A 16551-nucleotide genomic window follows, 5' to 3' on the forward strand; every position below is an offset into this window, starting at 1 on the left:
CACCACTGCAGTTGACGCCAACAACTGCACACGAAGCAGTGACATCTAGTCACATGTTGTGAGGTCCACGCCCTCTTCCGGAAAAAATTTTTCACGAATGCAAATGTGGGGGTGGGTGGTTTACACGAGTGGGTTCATTACGCAAGTAAATATATACAGCAGTGTGTGTGTTTATCTTTTAAATATCTTTTAAAAATCAGTAATAAAGAAATGGAAAACACTTATTTTGCACACATCTCCTGACACACATGCTTACAATGAGTCTAAATTTGACAGCTCCATATTTCTTTGACATAGCTCTTGCTTGGTTTTAGTTGTGCGTAAACTTCATCTTTAGCCATCTAAGAAGCATCAGCAAGATTAAATGGGCATGCAAATATTTTGCACATGAATCTAATTAAAGCATTCGTCATTCACTTTGTATTCGATTTCAAAACTTTGTTTTGAATTTTCCTATTGGTTTCTTACATGGTACAGTCGAACCCACTTATAACGATCCCACATATAACGATCTATCGGTTATAACGACCATATTTGGGTGCACTTAAGATTTTCCTATGCTAACCATTGAAGCTGCGTCCACATATAGCGAACATTTTTCAAAGCCTCCTACTTTTACAACGAACACTTCAGACACAGCCGCGGTAAAAATATGACGCATACGAAGCGAAAAAAAGTTAAAACATTCCTTCTAAAGCGTGACAGGGGCGCACGCTCGCGCGTGCCCCGCTCCAGTTTACTCGCGACCATGGTGCTCGCGACTAAGATATTCCAGATCGGCGAGCACCGCACGCAGATTTCGGACGCTGCGAGCGCGGTCGCTCACTTTCCGGGCGTTTCTTCAGTGGCAGAATGGCAGTGAGGAAAAGAAAAAATAGTAGGCAGCATGAAGCCTTGCGGTCAGCTTTCGCACGGTAACCTTTCCTGACGCCGTTCTCTGCAGCTACGACCGCCTGCGATGAACCAAACAATGCCTTGGAACGCAAGAAGGCATAAATGCAAGAAGTGATACCGTGATAACTTTCCATCGCAAAAAGGTTCACTGCGTCCCTAAACTCGTCGACGTCACAATGTGCCGCAAAAGGTCGTCCGTCTTTTCGGTAACGGCAGAGACCGGTCGATCGGTGATTACGACTTCCGCGCGATTGCGGCGATGCTTTCGGGGATAAGCACCAGAAAAGAGCGAAGGCGAGGTGGCAGCCGTCGATGAACGTGCCATTATGACTTATAGCCGACAACCTTATCACAGTCATCTGTAGATATCTGCTCGGCTGCGCGTGTTGCGTACGTCGTACACTGCGGATTGACGGCGGCACGAGCGCGCCATGCTGCCGTTCGCAAGTTGCGTGTTTGTCTAGGTGACAACTCAAGTGCGCCGCGCATCATCGTGCAGGGCCGTGAGAGCATCGCGGAGACGTCGAGTGCGCGTTGCTTGCAAAATGCTTGTTTTCGCCGCGTTGAACGAAGAGGCTAGTCGCCACACACGTGCACGGTCCGGAGTGAAGCTAGCACGAAGAACGTACAAACGCGCATACGGCATACAGCAAGCGGCCCGGCAGGGACTCCGCGACCCGAGTAGGCGACGCGCTGCACGCAACTAGCCAGGGATGATCGGCTCCACGTCGCGGTACCGCGCTTCGGTGAAATGGTGTCAGCTCATTGCAAAGGCGGTTAATTCACTCGTGAGCACGAAGCGGGCATCGCTTCACGACGCGAAAAGGCTTAGCTTGTCACCGAAGGGGTTGTTAGCACAAAAGTGCAAAGAAAAAAAGCGGCTTGGCCGCTAAGCGCACGTTTTTAAGAGCGAGTCCATATACAATGAACTACTGATATAACGACCACTTTTCGCGACACTTTCGAGTTCGTTATAAACGGGTTCGACTGTATATAGAAATCACTTGCGTTAATATATAAAACTGCAAGCCAAACCGCTGGCACAGCAGTCATGCCTGTACTCGAGTTCCTCACGCCTGCACGTGACTGACGCAGCCACGCTGGCAGCATCTGTTCGTATGTGCAGGACAGCATGCATTCGTATCAGATGTTGCGGGGTTAAAATCTGTTCGTGAGAACTGTACTCTAGCCCATCGTAGGCTGATGGATCCTGGCTGGGACCACAGAAAAATTTGTGTAAGTCGTGATTGTATAGCCAGGGCTCCACTGTACGTAGACAACAACCCAAGTTTGTTCTGCCTGAATTTTTTTTTCTTCCACATTTCCCGTAGTGAGATTTAATTTTCCTCGCAGTTGTTCGAGGACCTGGGCTGCCCAGTGCCAACAACGATCAAGATGTTTACATCAAAGAGTAAGTCTCGCTTTTGATCCTCATCCAAATTTATTCTACCTAGCAGGAGTCAAGATCGTGCTCACTTATGTTCACATTCACTCGTGTGGAAGTCCGTACACTGTTGGATTAGGCTGACCCGCTCCTTTCCTTACCTTGCAGCGGAACGCAGCAGCTCGGGTCTGATGGAGTTTGAGACAGTGTCCGAAGCCATCGAAGCATTAATCATGTCCAACCACACTCCAATCAACAACCCCAGTAAGTATGGATTGTCATTGCATGCCATGTCGTTGAGGCTGAAAGAACGTCAATAATGTTGTAGAGGGAATACCTGCCTGCTCTCGACAGTTAAGAAATTTCAGTCTTGAGGTGTCAGAGTGTCCAACTGGCACTGTATGTACGTTCCCTAAGTCGCCCAATTGAAGCCGCAGGAGCAGCTACACTATTGTAGAGGGAACAGTCAGCTGTAGAGTTATAGTACTATTTGTAGAGGGAACATTAGTGTACTGTAGACGGTGCATTAGTCAAATGTACTTGGAACAGTGTGATGTAGAGGTATGGTACTATCGTCGAGGGAACATTAGTCTAGTGTAGAGGGAACATTCCGTTGTCAGCTGCAACCTAAAGATTGCAGTTTCTAATGTGCAGTGTGAAAGCAGACTGGTATGAAACTGATGTTTGAGAAAACAGCACAATCTTTCAGTGCTTCTTGGAATGTTTTCAACTGTCTACTGCCCATTCCTTTCGCCCCTCAACAACAACACGTCGTCACTTTGTAAGGCTTGTTTTGTGACAGCTCAACGTGTTTACGAGTTTTTCTTCTCTCATCGCAGACGGCAAGTTCCCTTACATTCTCAAGCTGTGCTTCTCGTCATCGGGGCCGAGGTACTGAAGAGCCAGTCGGCCACCGCAGCTTCGAAGCATCCCCTTGTCTACGGTCTTCGCGGCTGGGGGTCCGACATCGTCACAATTGCTTCTTCTTCTTCTTCAACACGAGAGACAACACGGGGGGGAAGGGCAGACACTTTGAACAAGACGACCTGACTCAAAATACAATACAGAAGACTGGCAAAAACAAATAAAAAAAAACACAACACAAGCTCCAGAAACTCTCTCCACCACTTACCGCCGCCACCACCACCACTACTACTATCACTACAAAAAGAAAAAACACACAGCCAACAAAGACAAGACACAATGTGCAAAATACAACTTCCACACTTCATTGTTGTTCACATCTGTATAAAAAAGAAAAACAGTGCGCAGACAAGTAACAAAGCAGAGTGAAGCTAAGCAAACCCAGTATTGATGCAAGAATTGTGTGCGCAGTTTTGGTTGTTGGTTGGCTTGTCGTTCTCGAACGGACTTTGCAGCGGAACTTTTGCAAGCTGGAAGAAAGGCAGTAGTACTAGAATGTAGGTGTCATGCATTTTTAAACTTTGCATTATTTAAGACTGGAGTTTTTGTTTTTCCACCTCGTTACATTCCCAGTCTATTTTTTAAAACAATTTTTCTCTCTTTAGATAAAGCTAGCTGCAGCCCCACTGCATTCGACCTGAATTGATGTTGTGCACAGTTGAGTATTTGCACCACATTGAGTAATGTTCTACAGCATGACGCAGGTTCTCCTAAACTGTGACTAACCGTGGTAACTACAACGTAAGCGGCCAGAGGCACCAATCGTTGTCACCTCGGGACCTTACGTCCTTCGGCCATTGTTTTCTCGGGCATCGCACGGAAATGAGAAGGTTAATTTATTGGATGAGTTTGAGCTGTCTGTGGCATCGCATGCCAACATGTGTGAAAGAATTCACCATGTCTTGCGATTGGTGGCTGCCTGCTTGCAAGATCCTCTGCAAATCCCGTTCTCGAACATGTTTTTTTTTTTTTTTTTTTTTTTAACCAAACTGTGAACTATATGGGCAAGAGACACACACCTACCTTGTTTGTATATCTGATTGTACAGAATGCTTGATTTGAATAGCGGGGCAGGATGGGGCTCTTCACTGGAATGTCCGGGTTCTACGAAAACTTGTGTGTAGAGAGCACTGTCTTTGCTGTCGTGTGCCTACGTTTTCTGGTTCCTTCCTTGTTCCCCAGCTTATGGCTCTTGGGGTGAGGAGTGTGTTGTTGATGAAGCGCTTAACTGTAGACTGATATCTCATGCTCAACATTTTAGAGAGGCACCTTCTTTTTCGGTCTTCGACAAATTTCGACATCTTCACTGATTGTCTTGGTCGTAACTTTATTAATTAGTGTTCACGAAATCAACTTGGCGAGTTGTGTCGGTAGACAGCGAAAGCAGCCCAACTGTCGAGTTCTCTTATAATATTGAGGCGATGTTGAAAGGCTTGTTTTGCCTGTAGCTGCTTTTTGAAGTAGTGCTATAACTGACGAGCGAAACTGAAATGTCGCCGAAAGTAAAAGCGCGTGTCTCGTTGAGTTGGCAAGTGATGTGCGTTGTTGTGGGTGTGGCTGGAGCGCAGAGTTTTTTCCTTTCCCCTGTCCCATTGAAAAGTGTTTGTGCAATTTTTGCTTTAGAGTAGCAAACATTGGAGGGCCCCCCGACTGACCCCCACACTTCAAAAACCGCTCAAGCTTGTTACGTGTGTATAAATATAGAAAGCCAGCAGCATGCCACTTTCTGAACGTTCCATTCCAACACCTCTGACAAGAGTACAACCAAAACGGCAGGCATGTTGAGTTCTCACGATTGGGTTTTTGCAGGCTGTCCATTTTCACTTCGTCGTTCTGCGTAGGTTATTTTTGCCGATGCCCGAAGGGACGCTGTGTCCTCGCTCTCGGGGACAGGTATTGGCAGGCTCTCCCGTGAAGCCACTAGCTCGACTGTATTGGCAAACGAGCTGCATCATAATTAAAGCTAGAATGGATCGTGCACCACCTCTGGTGACCACGTATTTGAAAGAAACCGTTTTCGATAAAGTCCAAAAAAGAAAAACTGCAGTGTTGCCGCATATCGTATGAGGTCAACGCTGGTCCACATTCACTCGTCTTCGACGCACGCCTTAACTACAAAACCGCCATTCTGAGGCAATTTCTAAAGGCTGTACAATTATAATTGAGCATGCGATCGCCCCTGTGTTCTCAAAACGAATGCTAACGAAGCCACGGGTTTAATTAGCTTAGAGAGCAGTCTCTACCCAAATACCCGAGCCAGAATACCAGGGACAGCCAAATAGCATCAGTGCGCTTAGCTTTCTGTTTCTGTTTAATACATCATGTCGCATTAGTCATCTACCGGCCTTCTTTTTCTCGTTCTTTTTAGCTCTGCTAGTGTCTTCTTCCTCCCAGTGTGTTGTCCTCGTCGATCGTGGCATTCGCGTCTTTTTGATGAAAAAGCTGCACTCTTCTTGTGTACCCCCACCACTTCTCCTCTCCACATGTTTTATCCCCTTGTGTGTCCCCATGGCTTCCAAAGAGAATAGTAGTGTCACTTCGTGCGTACTGCACCACCTTCATTTTTTCGTGTCAACGGGTGCGTGTACGGGAGCATTGAAAAAAAAAAATCATTTTTCCCCCCCTTCTTTTTTTATTTTTTCATTTTGTAGCCGTTGTGTGTGCGTGTGTGTGCATTTGCGCGTCACTTCGTTTTTGTTTTCTCTTTACATAAGTGGCCTTTTCTCGTTCAAAGTAAGAAGAAAATGTCTTTTTTTTTTTCTTTTTGTTTAAGGGTCGCAGGATATTTTTTCTTCTTTGTCATCGAAGAACAAGCAATTTCTCTTTTTCGCTCTGTTAATTGTGCATGTGCATCAGTGTCACTACGCTTAATGTATCTGGTGGTCTCTACTGAATAAAAAGAAATGTGACGATTAACTGTTGCCTCCTTTTGCTTGGCCTACGCATGCGCACTGGATGAAATGGCTAGAGAGTTTTTCAATAGTGCAGCATGGCCTTCATCTGTAACTTGAATGAATATAGTCATTTTTTTCATGTCGAAGCGTAGCACGAGAAAAAACTGGACAAAGTAAAGTACACACAGGACAGGACAGCGCATGTCCTGTGTGTACTTTACTGTGTCCCGTTTTTCTTTGCACTACGCTTCGACATGAATCTATACCAACTCGCCCAGTACTCAACGTTACTTCAGTTAGTCATTTTTTTATATAGTTTCAGCAATATCGTGCAGTGAAGAGGGCAATAAAGAGTGCTTTGGCACAGGAGATGCTACTCAAAAAATGCAAGTTTTTTTCCAAAATTACAATATTTCAAGATTTAATTAAGATTATAGAGCACAAAATGGCTATTAAAAACTAAAGAGCTCATTGCCTAGAGTCCCCTGGAAAATGTCACCTGGCTGCTTGCCATTGCATTTCACATGGGAGTTCACCAGAGCCATATGCTCAAAATAACAATTCCCAGGCTCTCATGATGGAAGAAATAATTTTTAAAAACATATCCTTGCCACGTAGGCAAGCTTCGCGAGTTTAGACATCATGTTTTTGGTACTTCTGATGGCCAGATCTGGACGCACTTTTTCCCACATGCGAGGAGTATCTTCTTTAAAGTTTGATATCGCTTATATAATTATTACGAACTTAAAGTAAGCAATTAGTATGGGCTGAACATTTTAAGACTTCTCATGTTATAATTCTTCTTGTTCCTTAAAATGTCTTATACACACTTCCTAGTAAGTTTTCTGCACTCTACTGTTAACACAAAGCAATGTGAGCCATTAATGGCTCATATAGAAGTTTAGTGACAGAAAAAGTGTGTCCAAAAAGAGCTACATTTTACACATTGCCATGGTACAAAACAAAAACTATGCAACTCGCTATAAAACTGATTACATAGTTGAAATCAGCATAAAAAAATAAACAGCAAGAATTTTATTGCCCTAGGCAACAGGTTAAAGAAACTTTTTTCAAGTAGCATCTCTCCTTAAGCCCAGATAAGTGAAATTGTAGCCTGTCTGATGTCTCCTTGGAAATCTCATGCAAAAGTATTGCACTTTACTGCATGAAGTATATCTAAAACATAGACTGCAACTTGCATCTACGGAGAGCTGCTATGCTCAAGTGGTACGTACCCTTATTGCTTCTCAGATCATGGGGAAATATGCACAGGCGTATTTAACGGGGTAGCAAAGGGGGTATCGGCCCTTGCACTGAAAAAAAACGCCAGGCCTGCGCAGAAAGCGCAGCACAGTCACAGCGAAAGCTGGAAGAGCGGCATTTCTAGACCCCGTTGTAAGCTCTCTTGGGGCTACTAATACAAGTGCACTTGCGAGGTAACCACTACGCCATAAATCATAATTTTTGTGAAGTTGGGAAGCACCTACTACACCGTTATTCGTCATTCTGCGGAGAAGCGAGGTACCTGCTACACATCTGTAAGTGTGTAGCAGGTACCTGTGTTGTTGATGTGGCGGCTGACAGCGTAGAATTATGGCTGAGCTCTTTGTAATCGGTTTGAAGCTTTAAACAACCCACTAGTTACGCAAGTTGCATGTGTGACGCCGGTGTTTATTTCCCTCTCCTATCACGCTATATAACTCATATTAATGTGAGAAAGAGAGAGGGAAAGATCTTTATTGTGGCCCTGAGGAAATGGATCATGGGGACTTTATGGGCTTCCTTGGCAACTAATACATATACACTAGCGAGGTACCCACTGCGCTATTGATGCTGTGGCTGATGAGTGATGACAATGAAGAATTATGGCTGAGCCCTTTGCCCTTTGTAATTGGTTGGAAGCATTCAGTGAACCACTCGCGCAGTTCGCATTGTGTGGCACCTGGTTACAGAATTGGCATTGTGCGACGCCTGGTTGTTATTTTACTCTTCTACTACACTATATTACATATGCTAATGTGGTTCCTTCCCGACATGAAGCCTCTAAAGGTTCTTTTTGCAAAGGAGATTCAAGCACCAGCATGGCTCTGTAGTAGAATAATTGGCTGCCGCGCAGAGGGCCCAGGTTCGAAACCCTGTTCCATCCTGGATATTTTTATTTCGTTCTTTTTTTCTTTCCCTTGATAGTGGTTACGGACACCAGCGGCGGACGACTACCCCACTGCCGTTAAGATCTGATAACAGCTTTCGCTGTAAAAGTGTGATCGGAGAGCATTGTGCAAGTGAACCAAGCCTGCATTTCAGAGTCTCAGCATTTTTATATTGTATGTACAACACAGCATGCCTATTCGCCGCGAGATCGGGCTACAGGTGGCAGCACCGTCGCCGCGCTAGTGTGGATGGGCGGTTGTCGGCGCGTATAGAAACGCACACAACAGCGCTTCGTTGTGAGCGATTTGATCCGATTTCTAGCAAACAAAATGCGTTGACTGCAGCTTTCTGGTAATATGTGCGCTCTTCATTCCCGAATTAATGCACGAAGCACGCCAAACGTTAGTATTACTTATGAGATTAGCGCATTCTGCCAACGAATCGGTAGCCCGCCTTCGGCAACAGTTGGCGTTTTCGCAATGCATGACGTTTTCTTGTTGTTTTGTTTGCACATGTTTAGCTTGTGTTCCACCTACTATATGCACTGCTGTGACGCGACTGAATTAATTATTTACTTCTTGTTCAACAACAAAAAGAAAGCCCGTATACCTGCACGATGAGTTCAAATAGGACTTCGTGCACTGCGTGCTCAAATATTCATCCGCATTTATTATTCAGTTCTTCATGAAATGTAAGACAGTTGATAGGTTTACTGAAGAAAGCTACGTGGCTGACAGCACTTTAGCGCTACGGGGACGTTTAACATGCACACGCTTGCTTTTATTCCAGTAACGGTACACAAAGGTAACTGTACAGCACGGAACTTTCTTCAATTGGTTACTTGCACGAGAGTAATGGAAAAAAGGTCTGGTTATTTCACGGGACCAAAGTACGTTTTTCATGCGAATAATGTCCGCTGCCTTCCGTCAATCTATAAAATGCAACACAAATGCTCAAGATATATAATGTAAAGAAAAAAAAGATGTGGCTTCGCGTGAAATTACTACGACATAAATGTAAAGCGCACCGTTTGGATTAATTTTGACCATCAGGGCTCTTTAACGCTTACCTTACTCTAAGTACACGGGTGTTTTTGTATAAATTTCGCCACAAGTTAACATTGCGCAGGGCAACTCAGTTTTGCGATTTCCGGGTCATTCCATTTTCTGTTCTTTTAAGGGGACAATTTAAGTACCAAAGTGTAAGGCGTGACTTGACAGAAATATTTGTGTAGTGCGACTAGGACCATACACAACTAAAGCTCGTCGCGTAACCTATAACGACAGTCCCGAAGTTATACACCTAACCACAACGCGCAAGTGCACGAGAGCCTTTTTTTACCACCGAGCTGCTAAAAGGCTATGTTCACATGAGATTTAATACTTCTCATCTTTAGGGCAACGCCTAATGCACTTTGCAATGCGCTTGAACCACAGAGCGGCACCTACACCAATATGACTCTCATGAACGGAGGGTACGACGACCGCACACAGCACTCTCGACAAGTGCACTCACTGATATTATTACAGTACATATACAGCCGATCACGGCCAAATGCTTCTTTACATCGTGTTAGGCATACGTACGTGCGGTTGCACTAGCGCAACGGAACAAACCGCCTTTTGAGCACCTGCACGACGTACGCGCACATGCAAACGCAACTTGGCTAGCAGACAAGTGTTGAAGATTGGGCGAGTTGTTTCGTCGTACTTGAACTGGTATAGCGCATTACGGGGAAGAGGAAACGGCCGAGCAGACCGCCACAAGAGGACAGAGCGTAGCGCTCTGTCCTCTTGTGTCGGTCTGCTCGGCCGTTTCCTCTTCCCTGTGATGCGCTATACCAGTTCAAGTTGGCTAGCAGACGACGCACGGAGCAATCCACACTAGGCGCGGTTCAGCCAGCAGCCGCCAGGCGGCAACTCCGCTCAATCTCGAGGCCAATAGAGTAGTCCTTCTTGAGTTCTCCAAAGAAACCCTAGCAGTCCCCTAATCCTAACACTTCAGGTTGTCATAGGGCTGAATCCTACCACAAAAACACAAAAAAGGGGGGAGGGGGGAGGTCTTTCTCTCAATGCAAGCTTTTGATCCAGCAACTATTGTCGCAATGATGAAACAGGGAGCTACAGTCATGGATGAGAATGGCGTGCGCACAGTGGGGGCAGGAGGTGGTGTCTGCAACCCCCCCTCCCGAGTCATCTAAGGCGCGAAACCTACCTTAAAGCTTTACTTAGTTGGGCCTGCCCGTCATTGTTTAATGCGCAGGGATACTGCTAAGAAGGTCTTTCAGGGTAACAGCAGCCGAGGACACCTATGTTTCATTTCAGGACCTTGGCCCTCTGAAATCCGGGTAGTACCAGGAGGAATCAACCTTATTTACACAGATAGCGCAGTCCTCGGGGTGGCTCCACGTGGGCAGCTACCCTTTCGGCCCAGGCAGCAATAGCAAGCTGCTTTTCCTTGAAGGGAGTTTTAATAAGCTCCTCCCACGCCGACTGTGAGCGAGCTGGCAGGAGCGTTTTGGGGGAGGTAAGCTTTCCTCCATCCATTGCAAGGCTGTTTTTTTTTTCGACTCAATCAACAAGGCGAGAGGGAAGGTATGCGATGAAACTTGTCCCCCCCCCCCATTGAATAACCCTTTGCACGCCTATGGTGGTGAGCAGGCACAGCCGGCAATGCTAAGAACACATTAACGAGTCAAGACCAATTACACAGGTCACCAGCACATGCTTCAGTGTACATAATCACAACTGCTCAGCGTAAAAGTAGACACTGCGCTTGTCCTCGTCTTTCCTGTGTTGCTGTGTCTACTTTTGCACTGAGCAGTTTTAAGTATGGAATACCCACTAGCCCGATCCCACACATTGCTTCAGTGTACAGTAACATTTCCACGCATATTTATTCAAACAACCAAACTCTGCTTCAAACGTTTTCATTCACACCTGCCTTGCCTGGCAGCGCAGTCCGGACCTGCGTTGGCAGACCTCATGTCAGTCAAGGCCGTGATGGCCTCCGCGCACGTCTTGATGAGGTTGCACATCTGGATGGACAGCTCGACGCTGGAACACATTTTCAGTTCTCGCGTCGCCCAGACCATCTTTCCCTGAACGGCTTGCATGGCCGCCACGACTTCGTGGTCTCGCTGCGTCGAGTCGGGAGCCATCGAGGCGTTCTCCACCATTTGCTGCTGGCTTCCACACAGCCCCGGGTCTCGCGACGCCAAGATGCACGGTGACAGGCTTTCGACGGTGGCGGGGGCCATGGGCACGGAGGCGTTGCTCGAGATGACTGTTGTGGCTCGGCGCGGAATGAGTGGTGGTGCGTGGTTGTGGTGCATCTCTTCCGAGAGCGTGCTCTGGGAAGGGGCGCTCAACTCTGAGCTCGCTTGGCGTTCCTCAACGAGACGCTGCGCTGCAACGTCCGAGAGAACTGCAACGTGGAAAAACAAAAATGGGCGTTTCTGACGACTTACATGAATAACGAGCCGAACCTCGTTATAATGGGGTGGCAAATCTGGCTAGTTGGAATATACGCGTGAATGCCGGTACAAACAGGGCGAGAGACCGAAGAAAGTAGAAAGTGCCTGTGTTGTGTACTTTCTGCTGTCTTCTGTCTCTCGTCCTGTTTGAGCTGGCCGTCATGAGTCGTAATAATGCAGTAGCATCTGGACCATAAAGTAGTTCGTTATATCCTATATTTGCCATAACAGTAGAGACAAAAATGGGCTCTGAGAAACTGGCAATCTGGCTCACGTAAAAATACTGGATGCGAAAATGCATGCAGTGCGGATGGCTGTGTTCGCAGCATCCGCACTGCTTATTTCCGCCAAAATTTCCGCAACTATTCTAACCCCATTTTAGAACAAATTCATGTCACAACCACATGTTAAACAAAAATGTGGTTGTGAATTGTGTTTCAATATTTATTCTGCTTTTTATGTTACCTTTAGAGTTCTAAGTCTCATGCAAACCAAATATTTCTTCGTTATAGCCGGTATTGCAGAGGCTCTCACATTTTCGGTTTCATAATACAAAAAAATGCCATTTAAATCAAGCATGACCAACCAAAGTTTGCTATAACCGGTAATTCTCGATACCAGTGTTCGTTGTAACGAGGTTCAACCGTACAATGCTTTTCTGCACACTATGAAGAAGCCATGCAAAGGTCAGGGAATCATAATTAAGCACACTGAAACTCTGGTTTCTCATATTGCTACTTACTGCTGCTGAACATAATGCATAGGTTGGCATATTCACCAGCCACGAGATAAGGTGTTGGTGAGCGACAATGGGTGCAGGAGCGTGCATTGTATGGTATAGGAGTGAGTGCTGGCAAGCTTGTGTGAACGTGAATATGAGCACATGAATGAATGGAATTGGTCGCTTGGTGTGCGAATTATGTGAGTGAGCATTGTAGAGAGAGAAACAAAAGGGAAGTGCAAAGAAATTCACCAAGCACGTACTCCATTGGTAATAATATTCAGAAGCAGTACAGTACAGTCAAACATTGTTATAACGAAGAGTCACGAGGACCATAAATTAGTTCTTTATATTTGATATTCGTTGTAAAAGTGGAGAGAAATTGGTAATCTGTCTTGACCCAGAATCCTAGAGACAAGAATGAATGCTTCAAACCCATTATATGAACAAGGAGTTCACAGGTGCCCTGTCACACGGGCACCTGTGAACTCCGTTTAACTCCCTCGTCTTTTCCTCGAGGGAGATGGGGTTCATGCCACGCGGTCACCATTTCGCTGAGGAAGTTAAATGGAGCTTTTGGTGGAGGGAGTTCAGTAATGACCATTTCGGCTCGATGGATTACTCTCGTTCCCAGCCAGCTACTGCTACGCTGAAAACCGCACTAGCAAAATCGTCCTAATGAGCTCACTTATAATTTAAAAAACTATGCTCTTTTTTTTTTGCGTAGCATTTCACGCCCCGTAGTGTAAGTTTTAGTTGTATTTTTTCGGACATCAGCGCTTGTACTCTCCACACCAGCGTCGCGCCATATTTGTTTCTGCACGTGTGAGGCGCACGCACAAGCACTGTGACAGCAATGGTGATTCTGAGCACTTCATCAACACACAAAAACACGCTTTTTTTTGCCTTAAAGACAACTACACAGGCATAAAATTGGACGTTTTGACGACACAGCAGCGCTGTCTGCCCCATGCGGCCACCGTCGAAAGCTTGCACCGAGTCGTGTAGCACGGCCACAACTCCATTCTGGTTAAGCTCCATTAAGGAGTTCAATGCGAAACGGAGATAAACGGAGTTCGGTGGTAGCCGTGTGACAGGCTCACCTGTCTCCTTGTCGCACTTCAAACTAAGCAGGCCGAAACGTGAGAAGGTGAAATTACAACAGAACGAAGTTCGTTTGACAAAACAGGCCTGCCTTCACATTTATTTGAAAAAGGATGTGACCATATTTTTAACCAAAATTTGGGTGTCACAACCACATTTATAAAGAAATCTGGTTGTGAATGGCCTTTTGCTTTTCATGCTACCTGTCACATTTTGATCCACCAAATCTTTCTTCATTATAGCTGATATTGCGGAGACGCTTGCGCTTTTGGGTCCATTATACAAATAACAAATGTCACTGAAATGAAGCCTGGCCAACCAAAGTTTGTATTTAGTTTGCTATAACCGATAATTCGCTATATCAGTTTGTTATAGCGAGGCTCAACTGTGTCAGTGAGTGTGTACTTGTTTTGCAAGCCTATAGGTGTGCATTACATTATTTCTCAACCACCTTTTTGCAACTCTACCAATGAAGAAAACGGGGAAAGTGGCATTTCAAGATTTCTCTACTTTTAAATGATCTACTGACACCCGTCACAATGATGGGTGGAGTAGGCGGCTGAAGTTCACAGCCAGAAATCATGGCTGCATGATGAACACTCCAAGTCTTGCTTACAGTAACTTTTCAGATATTAATAGACTGACACCTGGCTAGAATGTGTGATAAGATCCTGGCAAAAATGAAAAGACTGAATTGTAATGACAGATTCAAGCATCCCTTTTAAAAGCGATATGAATAGGATTTTTAAATGGCATTTAAATGTCACAAAAAAAACGGCATGTCGTACAGCCTAGCGGAAGAGCCTTTTGAAGCTGGATTGTGGAGTTGTTCACTTTGCTCAACATAGTCTGATGCTTTCATACCCACCATACTTAATAGAGCTCAAAATTAGAGTATGTATATTATTATCCATCATCGCTCTATTCTGTGCTGCCCATGAGATAAAAGAAGCTGCACGCTGAGTAGCACTGCCTTCGCACCAACTAGTGGAACATGTCGAGCCACAGTGCATGCGCAGCAAACCGCTGCGCACAAACATGAAATGCTCTACCGCTCACCACCCACTGTTAGCAGCATGTGTTGTGTGTATACAACTTCATAGTCACCGCAGATCGAAACATTTAGACTATAAATTTTTCACAGCATTTTCCACATAGCCATAGACGAGTTGCATAAGTACCAGCAACACTGTAAAAAGCCCCAAAGTGTTCAGGCGACACTGGACTGAGCCGCCACTGTGCATGAAAACAAATAAAAAAACACACAAGAACGCGGCGCTCGTGCGAGTGAAAAGAAGTATGAACGTGAGATAAATGTTTCACTTGGATGTGAACGTTTTGTGTGATCCAGGTGATATGCATGTCCAGCCAAACGCATGGGACTGCTCATGCACAATGGCAGCCGTTGGCTGCTTCCTGTACATATGTACAGTCGCGCTCAATATGACTTGCAACACGGGAGCGCGTGGCCTCACGAGTTCAAAGACTGTCCATGGCTTCCACTAGCCTTTATCTTCATAACTAAACGCTGTTCTCGCACTCGGGAATTATTCTAAATAATAAAATATCATCTAGTTGCTGAAATGAAAACAAGTTGAAGCCATGCGCAATCTTTGAACTCATGAGGCCACGCGCTCTCGTGTTGCAAGTCATATTGAGCGCGACTGTACAGATGGCGCTGTTTTTTGCAACTCGTCTATTAGATTGCAACTCGTCAACGTGATTAGACACTCTGCCCGGTAAGCTTTCTGTTGCACTAAAGAAAACGGGTACCAAAATATTGGTTGTCGGTCCCTTTGAAATGCAGACAGGACACAGTTGAAGAATGCTTGCATTAAAACCAGTAAGTACTCGTCAGTCATGGCCGGTATGGCATTTCTTTTACCACAAATTCAATTACACTTGACAGTCTTGTTCTTTAAAAAGTGTGACACAAAGTATCGTGTTAGAGGCAGAGCAGCTGAACCTGCATTTCATAAAGCCAGAGTCACAAGTTCTTATATTAAGTTGAAACTGGTTATAACGAACACCGATATAGGGAATTATCGGTTATAGCGAACTAAATACGGACTTTGCTTTAACTACAGTGCAGAAGTCGGCGTTCTAAATGCATCTTTTGAAACAAACTGTCCGAAATCCTCTGAGCTACAAAATTCAACTCACCTGGGTTGTCTTTGACGTTCTCCATTGTGTCCACCTCTGAGCATGCAATGCAGTACGCCTTGCGCTGACGGTCCTCCAATAGTATGGTCTGCAGTGACACAAACAGCACTGTACTGTGAAAGGATCCTGGCACATTTTGGAGGAGCGATTAAAGCGTAAACCAAAACGTTACTCACGCTGCAGACATCGCAAACGTCGCTTAGCATCTTGTACCCCTTGAGAAGGTAATCGCCCATGATGCCGCTGATCTTGTCCATTCGTTCTCGCCGAGCTTCGAGGACTTTTAGCTCCGCTTCAGACGGCGGTTTCCAGTCGTAGTCCTCCATTTTTGAGCACGCGAAGTTCGAGTTTAAAAACTGACACCTCTGACCACCTCGGAGACGGCAGGCTGTTCGTCTTTTTCCTCAGTGCACAACACCTCGAGAGCACAACACAACGCACAACACCTCGAGAGGTGCGGATAGCGGCTTTGATCACTGGTCTAGAAGAACACGAGAGGACAGAATAATCTGTAAACGGAGTGATGTATCACAGCAAGCGCCTAGATTCGAGAAATTGCGAATTTAACAACACAATGGGCACTCGAAGCAAGCAGCATTGCTCACGCGGTTACGGCATGTTTTCGCGAATGCATCACGAGCGCCGCTTCCTCCCCTGGTAGTCAGTAACAACGTCGGCTGCGTCGCCGTGACAACGGTTTAATTACTCTGTAGCATAGCTCCGTAATGTCTGTATCAATTACCTGCGCGAAATTTATATTTTGAGGTAGTGATGGACAACAAGTTTCAACTGCGCCTCTATCGTTAATATTCTTTTTTCTTGTTTCGGCAAAAGCCTAATC

General features: G+C 45.5%; 2 protein-coding genes across 6 annotated transcripts in view; one reads left to right on the forward strand and one right to left on the reverse strand.

The window, feature by feature from the left end:
* The window catches only part of LOC119374805 (heterogeneous nuclear ribonucleoprotein L), a 166273-nt gene extending 160155 nt beyond the window's left edge, over positions 1-6118 (forward strand). For all 5 annotated transcript variants that reach the window (XM_037644988.2, XM_037644989.2, XM_037644990.2 and 2 more), the window contains 3 exons: positions 2248-2305; positions 2447-2542; positions 3118-6118. In XM_037644988.2, the coding sequence (XP_037500916.1) occupies positions 2248-2305; positions 2447-2542; positions 3118-3176 (213 nt within the window). In that variant the 3' untranslated portion in view covers positions 3177-6118. The remainder of the gene's footprint in view (positions 1-2247; positions 2306-2446; positions 2543-3117) is intronic.
* A 5055-nt stretch (positions 6119-11173) lies between these two features.
* Positions 11174-16339, reverse strand: LOC119375659 (protein ZNRD2). The gene is made up of 3 exons (XM_037645894.2): positions 15887-16339; positions 15711-15798; positions 11174-11673 (listed from the first exon to the last, which is right to left on the reverse strand). The coding sequence occupies exons 1-3, from the start codon at positions 16034-16036 to the stop codon at positions 11177-11179; spliced, it is 735 nt and encodes a 244-aa protein (XP_037501822.1). The 5' UTR covers positions 16037-16339; the 3' UTR covers positions 11174-11176.
* Between the last annotated feature and the right edge of the window lie 212 nt (positions 16340-16551).

Source organism: Rhipicephalus sanguineus, chromosome 11, assembly GCF_013339695.2.
Source record: "Rhipicephalus sanguineus isolate Rsan-2018 chromosome 11, BIME_Rsan_1.4, whole genome shotgun sequence".
In the NCBI taxonomy this organism is placed as follows: Eukaryota; Metazoa; Arthropoda; class Arachnida; order Ixodida; family Ixodidae; genus Rhipicephalus; species Rhipicephalus sanguineus.

Coding starts and splice junctions, on each gene's coding strand:
- LOC119375659 (XM_037645894.2), bottom strand. CDS start 16,036: ATGGAGGACTACGACTGGAAACCGCCGTCTGAAGCGGAGCTAAAAGTC. Junction 15,799..15,886: donor ACGTTTGCGATGTCTGCAGC/GTGAGTAACGTT, acceptor GTGTCACTGCAG/ACCATACTATTGGAGGACCG. Junction 11,674..15,710: donor GAACGTCAAAGACAACCCAG/GTGAGTTGAATT, acceptor TCCACGTTGCAG/TTCTCTCGGACGTTGCAGCG.